General features: G+C 33.6%; 1 protein-coding gene across 1 annotated transcript; it reads right to left on the bottom strand.

Moving 5' to 3' along the window:
- Positions 1 to 14,658: 14,658 nt before the first annotated feature.
- On the bottom strand, positions 14,659 to 17,499 carry LOC134262107 (uncharacterized). The gene is made up of 4 exons (XM_062744497.1): positions 17,410 to 17,499; positions 15,197 to 15,368; positions 14,935 to 15,101; positions 14,659 to 14,741 (listed from the first exon to the last, which is right to left on the bottom strand). Exons 1-4 carry the CDS (start codon positions 17,438 to 17,440, stop codon positions 14,659 to 14,661), a joined length of 453 nt encoding a protein of 150 aa, XP_062600481.1. The 5' UTR covers positions 17,441 to 17,499.
- Positions 17,500 to 18,444: the final 945 nt, after the last annotated feature.

Consider the following 18,444-nt stretch of genomic DNA (forward strand, 5'->3'; position numbering starts at 1 on the left):
GTCGGGGACATTTGATTGCATATTGGATGTTATGTTTTCTATTAACTGAAAATATAAATTTAGAAAGATTAATCCCTTGGTATTCTTTGATTTTGGCCTTTAAAATCTTCTATTTTCATTATTTTTTACTAGTATGTTAAAATGCTTTGTACATGATATACCATGTAAACTGATAATATTGAAATTATTCTGTTACATTTAGATGATCTAGCCCTGTATTCATATATAAAAACATGTAAGTGATAACCAAACCATATCCTCTGTAATTACATGTATATAATGACATAGATAATTGTTAGACCATGCTTTTTTCAGCATCATACACTAAAACTGAACTTTATATAATGAAGAGCTCCCTTATGGGGAGATAAGATATACATAAACTAGTTACTTTTCTTTGCATATAACACATAAGTAAACTAACATTAATTATACTTTTCTCTTTTTGGGTAAAGAAAATAAAATTAAACAATATAGAATTAATTAAGTGTTTCAGATTGTAAGATAAAACAATACCATTGTCTTTCAAAACATTGTTTTAACCACAAAAGTCTGGCAGCATCCGTCCTGTCTGCAGAATCTCCAGAACACACAAACCACTTGCTCCTGCTTTTGTTAGGCAATTAGCGAGCTGTTTTTGTCCAGAACACCACTGAATTTTTTTCACGTCTCCTTGAATGACTTCTTCTGTCAATGCCGCGATATCAATTCGGAGTCTCTTATCTTCCACAAGTTTTGTTGAATGCACGGACTCAATCACACTCTTATTGTCTACAAATGCATAAATCCCGATGGATTTGCTGGGAACTCCCAAAATTTCCTCCAACATGTGTCGATAATAAAAACTTGCCTCCAGTCCTTCCTGTAGACTAGGTGCCTCCGCTGCAAGAGTGGATCGGACAACTCTTCTGATCTTTTTAGCCTGCCAGAAAAGGGGACAGCATTTTCCATGTTTGTCCATAATCCAGATGATAACTCCCTGGGTACTTCCAGTTCCGTCATTAAGGTTTCCTAAAGATGCATCAGTAAATGTCAATATCTTTAGTGATGCAAGATCTAAAGCTGGGAATCTCAAGATACTTTTTAAGTCCTTTAGCCGGTTAATAATTTTTGTTGCTCTGATTAAATCTGTCACCGTTCCACTCTTTAGCTTAGTACTCATATCGATCATCTCAAATGCAAGGTCTGGTCTTGATCTCTGCACTGCCCAGTTGATCTGCCCTATGATTTGTCTGTATGCAGTCTGTTCTTCATCACTTAGTTGACTTTTCTTCTGACTTGCTCGCAGTGGGTCGATCTCTGTACTTTGTAATTTCTCCATGTAATTAGTGTGATCCAGTATTATCCCCTCTTGATCTTGCTTAACATAGAAACCAATATAATGAAATTGGCGTTCTGCAACTTTTCCTGCTGAAAATCTCTCCCTGAACTTGCAAATTTGTCTCTCAAAAGTCTCATCCCCGGCATGGAGAAAATCGTCAACATGAGAACAAATTATTCCATGTAGCTTTCCGTCCCTCCTATAGTAGAAAAGAGCTGGGTCTACACTACACTGTTCGAAGCCAAGTTTGTCAAGTTCTTCTTTAACACTCAAGTAAAACTGTCTTGCACCATCTTTCAGTCCATATAGACAGTGTTTCAACTTCCATATCATTCCGGCAGGTGTGTTACTTTCCTTTGGTGGTTGAAGATAAACATCTCGGTCAAGTTTCTTTCCTTGCAAAAAGGCTGACTTGATGTCTGTGGTTTTGACATCCCATAGTTTACTTGCCGTTAGAGTCAAAAATATCTTAAGGCCACCTTTTCCAACTGTCGGACTGTCTCTGGGGATGCAAAAATCCTCTTCAAACCCACGAGCTACAAGTCTTGCTCTTACTTGTCCTTCTTTTGAAGTCACAACCCATCTTGTAGATAATCTATGCTGTCCTTCATCCAGAACTTCTGAATATGTGTCAAAAATCTTTAGTTTCTCTAACTCATTTTGCTTTGCTAGAGAAATATTGTCACAGTTTGTATTCTCACATGTTGTAGAACTGACACTCTCTTCTGTTTGGTTGATTCTCTCCCAAGGAAGTCTACCCAAGTCTACGCTTTTCTCTTGATCACTCTCAGAATCTTTCACGTTATACCAATCTCTGTTATTTCCTGAAGCTTTGCCTGCTCTGCTGAGAACTGTTGCTTCTATCCAATTCTCATCCTCCAATCCCATCTTGTACTGAATTCTCTTGTTTGCTTTCAGTGCAGGTTTGGGAGGTTGATGCGAGTTCTTGTCAATTTTCTTCTCTGACAGGTATTCAGTGACAGTACTCTTCTTAAGTTCCACTTCATTTGTTTCATCTTGATTTTGTGTTTTCTCTTGATTAGCACCCGTAGTTTCAATATCTGTTATTTTCTGTAACCTGTTGGGTGACACTCGAACAAAAACTCCACCATGTCGAACGAAAACTACTTTGCCATCTTGAAAAACAACTCTTCCGGGTCCAAGCCATCTGTCTCTACCTTCACGTTTGTAGTACACCATATCACCATTCTCATAAGATTCTTCAGCAGCTCTCACTTTATTTAACAATGCCCGTCTGATTCTCTCATCAGCTTCAGCCTCAATGTAAGCTCGTCTAGTGCTGTGCAGTAAATTAAGATGTTTAGCAAATGTCTCGCTCATCGTACGACCCTCAAGAGCAGGCAGTTTGTCTGTCATGATGTTTGGGAGTTTGGGGTTCCATCCAAATACTAGCTGGTGACTACTAAACCCATTCCATATTTGCAAGGCATTTCTTGCCATGTTTGCCCAACATAACAAGCTCTGTTCACTTACATCTTTGTAATCATGTTCCAATTTTGTGAGCATCATGTCAGTCACAGAGTGTACTCTCTCACACAAACCATTTTGAAATGGGCTTTCACCTGCAGATGTACAAACTTTGACATTCAGAATGGATGCAACTTCTCGAATTTCGTCCGAGTTAAACTCCCCTCCATTATCTGTCATAATTGCGCCCATGACACCAAATATACCAATCCAATGAGACATGATTTTCTCAATAACATCAGTTGTCTTTTTCCTCTGAATAAAAACTGACACAGTGTATCTAGACCACATGTCAATCATGTGTAGTATCCATTTTCCTCTCCAGTACTTCAGATCCATAGCAACCTTCTCATTAAATTGAGATGCCATTGGAAATGAAACGACAGGCCGAGATGGGGTTCGGGCATACGTCTTGCACACTTCACATCTCTGCTCTATTTTTTCAATGTCCTCTTCAAAGCTATCTCGCCATGCACCCGCATCTTGCAAAAGTGATACAAGTCGTTTCTTTGGTGGGTGGGCAAATTGTCGGTGCAGTTTCAAGAGAGTTGAGTATCTCTTTTTTGGGTCCACTTCATCAATACGAACCGAGCAAACTTCCTCAACGGGTATCATTTCTGCTTTATCTATAGGGATACAATAGTGTCCAGAAGAGGTCACATTAAGGTTCATTGTTTTCCCTAGAATTTCTGCTGTGTCATCTTCTAAGTTCATCTTTACGCCTGCAGTTTTCATAGCTGTTCGTGATAATAATAATGGAATGTCAGAATTAACAACATCAGTTGTTATTGTCACATCTTTCCCTGCTATACGAGCTGGAATTGCAAATTCTCCTTCAGATTTCAGACGAGTTCCTCCTCCAAACTTGAAAACTCTTCTGCCCTCAGTTTTTCTAATTTTGTTCTTGTCCAAATCATCCAATGAATCAATGTATGTGTTGATCCAGGTACTCCCACACACTGTACTGCTGCACGCACTGTCTAAGACTGCACAGTTTCTCGCGTCCATCCCCAAATGTCCTATTTCCTTTGGTTGGTAACCCGTAAACAGTACAAATTCTTCTTCCTCGGCTGAACATGTATTGACGTTAGCCATATTTTCCCAACTATGAGGACATGTTGCCACCATATGTCTGAATGACCCACAAGATTTGCACGTTAACACATTTCCATCTGGTCCTGATGGATTCATACTCTTTTTGACTGATGAGCTGCCTACACGCGATTGTCCACGGTACTGACCTCGATGAGAGTCTCTACTCTGGCCACTCTGAAATCCTCTTCCTCTCATCTGCTCACTCCTTCCCCCTCCCCGATAAACTTTGTTGCTCCTCATTCTAGTGTATCCCGCTGCTATTAGTGCTTCTTCATTTTCTGCAAGGAATGCTGGTTCAAGTTTAATGGATACTGGTTTGGTAGGTGCATTTCCTTCACAAGTTTCACCTTTGAATTTTTTAAGTGATTTCTTTGCTTCTTCATATAAAGTTTGTTTGTTCTCGAAATTCATTCCTGTCAAGACGATCATTCTTTCTTCTTTGCTTATCAATGATCTTCTGAGTAATTTGAATGCCAAAATCTCTGGGGGTAGCTTCATATTTTTCTTTTCAATTTTTCTGTATTTTGCATCGAAAATGGATATGTATTCATTGATAGACTGTCCATCACACCTTTTAAAATCTTCAAAATCTTCAAATTTTTCTAAGCTATCTGCCAGGTCATCTTTGGCTAAATGTTTGTCCAAAAATTGTATCAATGTTTTCAAACCTGTGTCTTTTTTAAGATCCTCCAATTTCAGCTGATCAAACACTTTTTCACGTATCTGGGACTCATCATTTTCAGGAAGAGACAGGGCAATAGCAACTCCTTGTTTCTTTTCATCTAACTCTGTGACTTCTTTCCATGCTAAGAGTTCTTGTTTGTATAGTTCATAACTTTTGATTTTGGGGTTGTAAGATGGGGGGTTGATTTTTGTTGACATTTTCTCAGTTCGCTAAGGTCAAACCTTTTTTTTTTTCATTCACAAAACACTGAATTGTTATAATTAAATGTCACACACTTGCTTACACTGTTTTCAGCACTTGTATCCTTAATTTTCTTTCAACCACGCTCTGCTACCATTGTTAGACCATGCTTTTTTCAGCATCATACACTAAAACTGAACTTTATATAATGAAGAGCTCCCTTATGGGGAGATAAGATATACATAAACTAGAGTTACTTTTCTTTGCATATAACACATAAGTAAACTAACAATAATAATATCAGAATATTTTATTTGAGTAATTCAGTAAATTATATAGTCACAATTCTCAAGCAAATTTTGTCTGAATATAACAAACTGTCTTCCGGAAAATAATGAATATAGATAACGTACACAAACCATGTGTTTATATTGATTTTAGTCTACTCGCTTTATAATTACTGAGTATATGTTTCTGTACATAATCTTCTGTCTGTATATATGTTTTCAGGACCACAATGTGAACTAGTTTATAACTAATTGTGCTATCCTGTATAAATAAAGGATATTATTTTGCTCAAAGTCAACTGGAACGATATATGTGTGGACAATACAAACGTCGAATTCTAAACGATTTCTGTTGAGATCAGTTGCCATAAGGAAGTGAGCGTCTTAAATACATCAAAATCAGTTTCCACAATGCATTCTACCGCAACTCATTGTAAGGAATAATTGTATAACATAATGAATATTGAATAAATCAAGCTCATCTTTTTTTAATTCTATGTATCATTTTCAGAATTCATTTGATCATGAAATCGTTCATAATACGTTATTTCAAAAGTTTTCAACAAACCCCCAATATTATGTTCAGAGAAAACTAAAAAACAATTAATTCTATTCAGATGTATAGGAAAATGATGGTTATATTAATATTGAATACAAAACTAGAGAGACTTAAAAAAACGAGAGACTGAAATAATTGAAATATAATGACGGAAAACCATTCATTAATAGACATTGATAAATAAAAAGGTCAGGGAAAATAATTATTCCTTGATGTTTCTGTTGGTGTAAAGTTCCTGAATATAATTACCTGATAATATACTATTACTTTGGTAGGACCTTGTCCGCATTCCTCTGTCGCTACAATTCTTTTTATAACAAGCTCTGAAGATGATAAAAAACAGTGTTCCTAGGACTAAAATGACACAAAGGATTCTGAAAACCCTGTCAGAATGGTAAAATGTGATATGATTATTAATGGATAAAACAAATTTCTTTAACTATAAACTTTTTCTTATATTTTATTTCCTATAGTTTCATTTCTTTGAAAAATATTTTTTATGGAGACCCGTTTTTCGTGTTTGAGAGGGAGAGAGAGAGAGAGAGAGAGGGAGAGAGATTTACCAAACATCCGATAACATTTTTATTTGCAGTTTTCACAAAATCATGCGTAGTTTTTATTGACGTCTGTTTTACATTTCATACAATTTAATCTACAAGAGAAGGGAGAGAACAACACTTTAATTCACGTTGATATAGGACACGTATCTAAAATGACAGTGATGCTAAACTTTAAAAAAATGGCAATATTGTTTTTAAATTTTGAATGATTCTTTACAAAATAATAAAAAAAATCCATGAAAATAAAAGTTTGCATATTTATTTAGGGAATGTATGTACCTTTGAACGATTGATCAATTTAGTGCACCATGTGAACTTATACTTTACAAGAGACTTTCTTCATTTAAAGAGATTAATCATTTTAAGTTTAATGCAAAAGTTTTAAAAATCAAGCTATCATATGAATATTACTGTAGGTTATTTTGTTCTATTAACAATTGGACTCACAGATTTAAAGGTTTTTTTTCTAAGCCATGAGACCGTCCAAGGTAGCTCAGTTGGTAGAGCGCTCGCTCCTTGATGGGGAGGTCGTGAGTTTGAATCTCGGCCGCGACTGACTAAAGTCGATAAAAAATTTGTAACAACTGTTCCTTCGCCACGCGCTCGGTACTTTGAAGTGAAAGTTGCGGGTCCTTTGGATGATACCTTAAAAACCGAGGCCCCGAGTCAGCGGCAGGTATTGGCACAATAAAGATCCCTCACTGCTCAATTGCCTGAGTGCCGAGTAAAGGTCAAAATTTGAAGCCCTTTACCGGCATACGGTGACGTCTCCATATCAGTAAAAAATTCTCGAGAGGGAGGTTAACAATATACAATCAATCAATCTAAGCCATGAGATGTAAGGAATCACAAGTATAGACATATTTGCTCACATGATCATTATAGCGACCATGTATTTACAAAATGTTAAGGGGGTTGTTGAAATACCTTTATGTTCAATTAATGTGTAAGTGGCTTGATTATGTTTAAAAATGATTGTACTTCGCGTATACTCTTGAAAAGCAAATATAATAAGATACATAAACACAACTTTCATGTGATAGCGTAATATAAGTACAAACATTTAAAAAGTTGACGAGGGAAACCTTGTCATCTCATTTAACGTACAGTTTATTTGATTATTGACCTTTGTCGACTTTAGTTAGTAGAGCATCCAACTATGAAGTAGATGTGACAGACTCTGTGATGTCTTCACTTTATCAATTGATGATTTAATTACTTTCCCTACGTTTATATATCAGATACAGTGACTTTTATTACAAACTGCAATGAAAACCAATATAAAATAAAAGGTTTTAAGACAGCTTCTTCTGATTCTTTACCTTTACAAAGCTGAATACTTACATGTACACTTTTTATCTGTCCATCCAGGTCATGTACAACGTAATACTTTATATGATACATTGTATGAAGAAAGAAGTTTTCACAGACTGAAAGATTAGAAATATTAGATTTCCTCAGTGTTATTTAAGATATAACACAACATTCACTTTATTAAGAATACATATATAGCAAAAGAAGCTTCCTGATATCAGATGTCAAATAAAAAAAGTGTGTTTTGAAAACAGGAAAAATATCAAGCTTACAATTATATAATTATTAATTTTCAATCAAATCAAATTGCAAATACACGTTTATAGGTCACCTATTGCTATCTGTTGTCGTCCGTCGTCGTCCGTCGTTCGTCGTTCGTCGTCAATCGGTCGTAAACTTTTGAACATTTTTACAAGACAATCAAACAGAATATGAAACAGATGTTTTATTTGAATTAAATATTAGTTTTCCGAAAGTCAGAACACAACAGATAATAATAGAGTATTTATAACTCGTGTATGTAATAGGAATTGTTTTTTGTGCATATTGTTAGGACAGGAATCGAAGTCTTCGAATTCGATTAATTCCTCCGATGACTTTATTTATCATTCCCATTGTATGCCACTCCTTTCTACTCAGGTTTGGTGTTTTCATTCGCTGTATAAACTGTATAAACAGGCTGTTGACCTCCAACTTGATACTGCATTGTAGCTGTAGATGAGAAATAATATTTCTAACGTTGAAAATGAATTATATTCTTTGTTCCAGAATTTTACATTACATAATTTTAGAGGTAGATAGAGTAACTACTTTAGTACATGTTTCTTGTTTTATTAAAATAATGTATACATTTTTGCATGTAACTCTCAGTTCATGTTATTGAAATTTTCCAATAAATAAATATTTTAAGAACTTACTATTGTTGTATGCGACCGTTGCGTTTCATGGACGACTGGTATAAACAACTTGACCAGATCTTCTAAATAGCTTAACACAAACGCAAGCTACTACTACACCAATAGCAACCAATATTGCCGGGCCAGCTAAACCACCGACGACTATGATAATGGCCACAGTATTCCTTTAAACGACGTAAATAATAAATTATTATCAAAGATCCAAAATTATAATTATGTTTATATAAGTTGAAAACAAAGAATTGTAAGAAATACACTTACCCTCTGTCTGATTCAACATAGTCACAGGATTTGAGTTCATGGTTACAGTAACCACTACAATTAACATGTACGTAGTGTTCACCGGTCTTCAAATCTCCATTCTCATCCAAATAATCTCCATCTTTCAAAAATCTGCATCTTGCTGAAACGCCTAGTAATAAAGCTGAAAAAAGAAAATAAAATTTTCGATGACCATTTAATACATTTGACATATTTTTACGTGCGCTAGTAAATGTCACTGATCGGTATATTGACATGTGGTGAAAGATGCCATTATAGGACAAACATAGGACATACAAAGATTTGTTTTCATATACATGTACATATCAAATATCTTTACGATTGTATAATAACATGGCTATTTAATCAGTATGTATAATTATGTACATTAAAGAGATGTTTTTATGCTAAATTTATTAATAAACATGTGCAATTGCAAGGCCTCTTTTCGTCTTTTGTCATTAACTGCTTAACATCCATTTGTAGTATTGTCGATTTCAAACTATTGCCACTGGCGGATTTAGAGGAATAGCGGGTTATTTTTGCTGGGTGCTAATTTAAGCTTCTTAATGTTCATCTGCAACGAGCTGAAACGCTGTGTCCGATAAAATAAATTATCCCATGTTTAACCCTTTATCCCTTAGATATGACCCATTAGATAACTTTTTCATATCCCACACTTCAGTGCAGTTATGACGCCACAATCGTTTTTGCGTTAGCGTGATGAAGTAAAATAAAGTGGAGTACTACATAAAACAGTGTAAAACATCGGTTGTGAAGCATTAAACATGGGATAAAAAGAATCTCCCATGATTTGTAGTTGGATATGATATTTATCCAACTGGTTGTGTGTTTTTATCCCCTCGCCAATGCTTGGGGATAAAAATCACAAAACTCGTTGGATAAATATCATATCCAACTACAAATCATGGGAGATCCTATTTTTATGTCAAAATTATTGGCATACGTTTAGAAGGCAAATTGCCAAATTTTACACCCGCCAAGCAAAGTCGATATACGTTATATTATTATAGTTGTGATAAGGTCATTCTTTGTGTTTAACATACTTGGTCATTCTTTTTGTATTACCATACTTGCCCTCTTGAATTTTTAGCTTTTAGTCGATTTTGAAAAAAAAAATTCTTTCCATTCTTAAACCTGGTTCATGAGACTTTATACTTTTTTTGTATTCATTACACTTCGATCTTTCTAGGAAATGAATATTTATGACCTGATGACCTTGACGTTTGAGTTTGACCAATGTTAAACAATTATCCTTGGGTATAACTTTAGAACATTTCCATGTGTCAATGCCTCTTTTTGAATGACAATAAATTTTACATTTTGACTTTGACTTTTGAATATGACCTACTTTTGACAAACTTAAACATTTAACTTTTTCATGGATGGTGCTGGGGTTTTAATACTTTATATGTATATTTCTTATGACTTTTTTTTTTGATAAATTTAACTTCATCTCAAAGCTGTCATAGAGGGGCAAGAGTGTTTTACAAACACTTCTTGTTCTATCATGTATCTGCTGCTCGACTATGATACAGTCAAATCTGCCTTTATCTTGTCGAACAAGTTCTAAATGTTTCATATACATGTATCAATAGCAAAGTTGACTTTTCCATGACATATGTAAGAAACAAGATCTATCATTTAGAGTTTCATTGAGAAATCAAATGAAGTTGGTCACTTAATTGATCAAATTCATGAACACGTGATCATGCAGTTCGCTATAGTAGATTTGATAAATACCGACTTCATGTTATATCCCCATTTTGAGTTTATACCACCCCCACCCTGCTCGAAAAGCGGGAGTGAATAAAGTAATCGGTATGTCTGTCCGTCCATCTATTACGCTTTGGGGTACCAATCTCTTATCCGCAACTTCTCTCATACCATTAATTGAAATTTAATGAAACCTCCACAGAATCTTTATTACATATTCTCATTTTGCACCTCCTATTTTACTTTTTGATCCGACACATACTTTGGGTTTACCATTGCAAAACATGGACACTGCCATTTTATTCATATGTGAAGCGGGGCATATCATTTAGTGTACTCATTGCTTACAGTACCTCTAGTTTAATTTTAAAATTAAAAAAAACTTTACATGTATATATCAATTATTAATTTATTAGTAATTCTCTATAAAAAATCAAAATTTTAAAAGGGTTTGGACATGACATGTTTATGATTTAGCTGAATTTCAAACCATTTACTACATTTGGCATATTTTTCATAAATATGACGTTAAATTATACAATTTCGATTTGTTTGCCATGGTAACAAGGATTTTATATTTAGAACCCTCCGATTAAGCAAAATTTTCTCTGTTTTAAATTAAACTGGAGGTACTGTAAGTAATGAGCTCACTAAATGATACGCCCCAGTTTACAAAGTCGAATTTTCCTTTGCAACAGAGAAAATGACGATGTCGAAGCGGAAAAGTAAACATTACAAAATTTTTAATGATTTGCGCATTTAATTCAGAATCAAAATATAGCGTTTCTTTGAAGCGTGTAATCAATTCGCAATAGTAAATATACAGAAATTAACTATCTGAACTATTACAAATAAAACAAAATTCAGAAAAATATACAATTTTCGTCAAATTAATTGCAAACACTATAACATTGCCAGTTATTTTGGCGAAGATGCCATTTCAATAAAGTAAAGACCAACGTTCTGAATCACAGAGTTGCAATTAAAATTAAACCTGTCCTAATATCATCTTTGCAAAGTAATTTTTATCCTAAAGTCGTAAATTGTGAATAGAATTTCTAAATCTAGATTTTTGTGAATGGTAATTGTTTTTTTTTCTAATATTTGACCGGAATTTTACAAATTTATGTAATTTTCACAGCTTTGGACTTTTCTTCAATACTTTTTACATCTAAAAGTAAATCGCAAAAGTTATCGTAGTTTTCCCGTTGGAAAGGATATACTGTAGATAGGCGCACCGAAACGTAACATTCATTTATCAAAATTAATGGTAATAGTTCCTAAAATTACACAAAAGATACTGACCTCGTTTGCTTCTCTGCTTCATATCCGCCATTTTTTCGGTTGCAAATGAAATACTCTTTTGGCTGGACCCCTTGAAGTGCAGATTTTATTGTCTGTCTTCTTGTTTACATTTTTCAATGCCTAAGAGCTCCAACGAGGAAAAAAAAAACTCGGATACATTAATTGATTGTCTGTTGATTAACGTCCCTCTCGAGAATTTTTTACTTATATGGAGAATATCAAATTTAGACCTATTAGTACTCGGCACTAAGGGCCATTGCGCAGTTATGGCTCTGAATCGTACCAACGCCTACCGAGACATGGACTTAAGTTTTAAGGTCATTTCCGAAAAATCCTGGCCCCAGGGTCATGAAACGGACTTAGACCTAAGTCATTTTTTCAATTGACTGTTTAATTTTTATCAATTACTGAATTGATCTCAAAATTAGCAAATTACAGCACATTTGTGTATCAATACTGAAATTTATTTATTTTGATCTGCTTGAACATCCACAACATTTAAGCATAACATGAAGAATTTGACTTAAGCTTAAGATGCTTCATAGTCCTGGGGCCTGGACTTTCACCACTAATGCCGAATGTCTAGCGATGGATCAGTCACTATATGTACCTATGTTTACGCCTAAGGCTTAATTTCGACGCGGCGCCGCGAACAAGAATTAATCGAACCCGGGCCTCCCGATCACGAAGCGAACGCTCAACCGCTAGGTTTAGACCAATTTTATGGTGAAACAAAATGTTATTTTTTTCATTTACCCATGAATGTTTTAAATAATATTTGTAAAAAAAATGTGAATCTTAATATCCCTAATAGAATTTTCATATCACTTGGCAATGTCTTTATGTAAGTCGGACATGGGTAGTAACGAGGACTAATTATTCACTTATAAAGCATTAGAAAATTAAAAAAAATGTAAAACCTTTATGACATATACTGTTTTTTACAAAGTTTTTATTGTCATGAAGCATAAAAACAGCTTTGTCTTGTCAATTTTTCATGATATAATTGATAAAAAGCAATGTCGACTATTATTCACACCATCTAGCCCCGTTCCCATGGCAACAAGGTAAACTACTAGGCTTTCTTTCATATGCTCATTTTTTTCCATTCATTGAAGTTTCAGTGAGAAAAAAAATAATTAGCTTAATCCAAGACACCACATGGTCAATCCATTTTTTATTTAGGTAAAATTAAAATTAATAACAGCATTAAAAAAAATCCAAAAAATTAAAAACAAGTAAAGGTATTTTACAAACGTCTATCACAACATATATCTGAATCTGGCTTCCTTTTTTTGCCTTACAACATAGGTATGTAAATATATTTAGGCTTTAATCGTTTCCTTGAGATATAAATTGACCTCTTTCACTTGATAAAAAAAAACCCTGCAACTTTGACAATTGAGAGATGTAAACTCATACTTACAAAGAAAGGGGTGTGTTTTATTCGATTTTCAGTAAGTGAGAAGAAATACGGGAATAACATTGTCTCATTCCGATGCTAGTATATTATTTTATCTAGGTCAAAACCAATAATTATTAAACAATGATTGTATCACCTCGTAGTTTTATTTATAATTTTATCTTAACAAATAATAGATCAACTGACACTTACCTGAAAATTTAAAGAAAACAATTACTCTCATAGCGTGTTTCAAAATGTGTCAGTGTTGAGATTTATCGATCGTTTTTATTTTACGTGTAGAGTGCCTTATAAACACACAAACTTGTCATATGTATATTTCGTAGAGCAAATACTCAGTAAAGATTTTTTTTTCATTCTTTTATCTCTGATATATGTTATTTATCAATATATCATGAATTGGGTCTTGTGATGCATTTTCTTTGTATGTTTCATATAATGCTTAATTCACAAGGTCACCAGTATTCATTTGTCGATCCTTTATATAAATGTTGAATGATATATAAATGTCATCGACGTCTATATACTATGAAATCACTATTTTTGTTTGGAAAGGGGGGGGGGGTAATTTTTGTTGTTTTCAAGGTATGGAGAGAGACAGGAATTCACGAGGACCATGAAATGTTAAATTTAATATGCATCATTTATCAATACTTCTTTAACCTCGAAATCAAATCCCCACATAAAATATTTTTTTCTCAAACCTTAAAAAATTTGCTTTCACGAAAATATGTGATTTTACACTATTTAAACATTGATACACACAACAAAGAAGTAAGAGTAAAACAGGGAACATTTAAAATAAACATCAGGACAGTAAGAGTGTCTATTCAAAGATTGATGAAGAAGTTTGTCACGAACCAAAAAAAATGAAGCAAATCATTTTACTGAATGTTTAAAAATATATAATGAAAATAATATAAATATTGCAGCTTCAATTATAAGCAAACTCCCAAAAACTAGAAATGTTTTGTGTGGATAGTGAATGGTTTAAATTTTTTTTTTCCAAACATGATAATCTTTTTATTCTGAGAACAGTCAATGAAGGAATGAAAGTGTGTTTGAAACATATGAAGATAACGAAGGGTATTCAACATTAAAAGTCCATAACGCAATATAAAATAGGAGCAGAGCAAAAACGAACCTGCAAAACATCAGAGCTGGGATCAGGAGAGCTATTAAGGAGTGAGCATCCCTAGCTTATCGATCTTACCAACCGTATACTCCTTGTCATGCTTTGGAAATTACAGGGGAAGAATCCGAAGTCACTGGGCACATTTAAGGATCGAACCATAGATGATTATCGCTATATATTCACAAAATACAAAATTTCAGAGAACCTAAAAGACCTTTCAACATAAGCTGCAACCTATTTTGAAAAACTAGTTTTTCCGAATGTCAAACTGCATAAACAATAAATAATTTTAAATAGAGTATAAAAACTTGAGTGTGACAGGTGATTAATCGTTTGCATATTTTTAGGACAAGAAGTCTTCGATAAATTTGATCATTTGATGTCACTTCTTTTAATGGGATTTAGTGGTATTTTCATTCGTTGTAGAAACTGTATAAACAAGCTGTTGAACTCCGACTGAATACTGCGTTGTAGCTGTAGAATAGGAAAAAAGTATCTGTTTTAACGTCCTTTTTAAACAATGGTCACTCAAAATGTATAGAAAAACATGCACCACGTTTACAGTATATGCTTTAGTGTCTTTTTAAAGATATATACATTACCGCATGTAAACCTCATTTTATGTAAGATAAAACGTTTCAAATAAATATTTTTTTAAGGAACGTACTATTGTTGTATGCGACCGTTGTGTTTCCAGGACGACTGGCATAAATAACTTGACCAGGACTTCTACGTTGCCTAGCACAAACACAGGCTACCACTACACAAATAGTAACCAGTATTGCCAGGCCAGCTAAAGCACCGACGACTGCACCAGTAATGGTTCCGACACTCCTGAAAACGACGTAAATAAGAAATTATCATCAAAGGTCCAAAAACTCACGTTATATTAGTTGAATACAGAGAATTGTAATAAGAAATACACTTACACGCTGCTTGAAACGTGGTAAACATAGTCGCAGGAATTGCTTACATGGTTACAGTAGCCGCTGCAGTAAACATAGGTGTAGTGTATACCTTTCTTCCACATTCCATCATCGTCATCGTAATAATATCCATATTCCTGAAATCTACATCTTCCTGAAACGCCTAATAATACAGCTAAAACAAGAAATAAAATTTTCAATATTTTGACATAATTTTACATGCGCTAGTAAGTGTCATATATAATTGCAGGTGGGGAAACATGTAATTTATGCTATTAAAGGACTTATATTTTTTTTACAAGTACAGTGTCCATTATTAATGTTTTAAAGATTGTACGATAACATAATATTAGTTACACAGTCAGTTAGTGACCTAATACGGATTCATACAGGGTGTGAAATGGAAATCCGTATTGGACTCGGCTTCGCCTCGCCCAATACGGATTTCCATTCCACACCCTGTATGAATCCGTATTAGGTCACTAACTGACTGTGTAACGAATTTATCCCGCTGAAGACCTTTTTCAATGTAAAAAAAATAGTTGTGCATATTATGAAAATATAAGCTTTAATCCAATAACATTCAGAATAAAATATCGTTACGGTAACAAGAAATTAAACTAAACTACTTACGTAAACCGTTTCGTTGGCGCCATTTTTATTTACAATAACAACGCTTCGAACGGAATCGCCTGCCCGATTTTCATATTACGCCTCGACGAAGACGTAATATGGAAACGGAGACGTAATACGGAAAATTTCAGGGCGTTATGTGATTAGAATTTATCCAATCAGTAATCAACAAATTTGTCTGAAGCGGGATAACTATTCATACAATATGTATAATTATGTACAATTTAAAGTTACATTTCAGCTAAATTTAATTATAAGCATGAATAGGACATCTTTTTGTCTTGTGTCATCAGCTGTTTAACAACCATTTGTAGAATTGTCGATTTCAAACCATTGCGATTCATTTCAGTAATTAATTGTAAACAATATTTATCTTCTCTGATTTGGGTGTGCTTTTTTTTTTACTGACAATGCCAATATCATAACCAATCTGAATTTGAAGTGTGTCAAGTGTCAAACTAGTTTAACATGTTTTTTTTTTTTTTTTTTTTTTTTTTAAGATTTGATTTTCTTAATTAAATAAAAGGATAGTACAGTATGAAAAGGTAAATTATAGGACAATACACTTCTTTCAAGAGTTGAATATTTGATTGTTTGTTGTGGTTATCAACATGCTTGACCTTCAAGATGTCTTTCCATTTTTTACCTTTTTCTTTTTTTAAATGCCAACAATTTTTACCTTTTGACTTTGACCCTGAATTTTGATCTATTTTTCACAAGTGAAACCTTTTACTTTTAAATGGATGGTGCTAAATTTCTCATCCTTCATATATTATATCGTATATTGCATATAACTTACATTTGATAAACTTAAACTTAACTTTAGCTGAAATCTGTCATACAGGGACAACTGTTTTACAATCAGTTTGCTTTTATCCTGATTAACGTTGTCGTATATCAATCACAAAGTTAAAGTTATAATGATATATTCAAGAAATAAGACATCTCTTGAAGAGTTTCATTGGGATATGACATAAAAATGGTCACTTGACCAAATTCTTGAACAACGAAGGGCGTTATAGTAGATTTGATCACTATATCGACTTCATGTCTTATCCCAATGAAAGATCATTGTTATTTTCTTAACCACCCCCACCCCCCCCACCCCCATTTTATGTTTTAAAATTACAAAATGAAAATAAAGTGTATGTATAAGTCAATTAATTATTTAATATTCAACAAGAGAACCCCCCTACAAATGAAAACAAATAAAGTATTTCGCAAACGCGTATCACCACATATATATGAACTTAGAGCCTACTTCCTTTTTATTTGCGTAACAACATTGGTATGTGAATATATCTCATGCGTTTCTGTAAGATAGAAGTTGACCTCTTTCACTTGAAAAATACCTCTGCAACTTTGCCAATTAAGGAATGTAAATTGTTACCGACAGATCGAGAGAGAGGTGTTTTATTTTACTGTCAAGAAGTTAGAAGAAATAGTTTACGTAAATTATATTACCTCATTCCAATGCTAGTGTATTACTTTATCTAGGTCAAACCCCAATATAACAAGGATTATATAACCTAGTATAGTTTTATAATTATATCCTAAGAAATGTTAAATCAACTGAAACTTACCTGAAAATATAAACAAACAAATTACTCTCATAGCGTGCTGCAAAAAATGTGTCAGTGATGAGGTTTATCGATTTTAACTGTGTAGTACCTTATCTTGAATACAAAAAAACAAATTTATTACGTAGATAAAAAACTCAGTAAAGATGTTACCTGGTATTTTCATTCTTGTATCTCTGAGATATATTTATTAATATATCATGAGTTGAGTCTAAAGTTTGAATTGTGTTTAATTTTTTTTTGCATGTCCCAAATAATGCATATTTTACTAGGTTATCATTATGTATTTGTCGATCCCTTACATGTTTAATGAAACATGTTAATATCAGCGAGGTCTATTTAAACATTGATACACACAACAAAGAAGTTAGACTAAAACAGGGAACATTAAAAATAAACATCAGGACAGTAGGAGTGTCTATTTAAAAATTGATGACGAAGTTTGTCACGAACCAATATATGTTATGCTTACAAATATGCATGCGCTTGTCTGGTTATCACAGCGGACATTCTCTAATATGTGTTTTTTTGAAATTACAGGTAAGATCCCCCATTGCAGCAGAAGTGACTTACTGCATGCATGGATAAACTCAACATCTGATTTAACAGCCTCTTACCTTGTGTCCACTCACTCCTCCATGGCATTTGATCCCAGCTCTGATGTTTTGGATGTCAATGTTTGCTCTGCTCCTTTTTTTTTTGTTTTACGGAATGCTGAGCCTTCAGGAATATTGTTCGTTATCTCAATATGTTTCATTCTAGGATTTTAATCATTAGTGGTTATCAAAATAGTTTTTTTTTTGTTTTATCATTTTGTTCTTTCTACACAAAATAAAGTAAGTCTGTAAAGTTCCAAATATCTCCTACACTACTGGAGGAACTTGAATGTAAGGTTAAGCTAGGCATTCACTAGATATTTTGTACGGAGTTAAATTGCATCTAGCGTTGCAAATTGGAATACTTAATACTTTTTGGATCAAAAAAGAATAAGAAAAAATGAGAATGAATTAGAATGAAGGGTATAAATTAAAAAATATC

Source organism: Saccostrea cucullata, unplaced genomic scaffold, assembly GCF_032062105.1.
Source record: "Saccostrea cucullata isolate Sc308-1 unplaced genomic scaffold, CSIRO_AGI_Scuc_v1 ctg3629, whole genome shotgun sequence".
Lineage (NCBI taxonomy): Eukaryota > Metazoa > Mollusca > Bivalvia > Ostreida > Ostreidae > Saccostrea > Saccostrea cuccullata.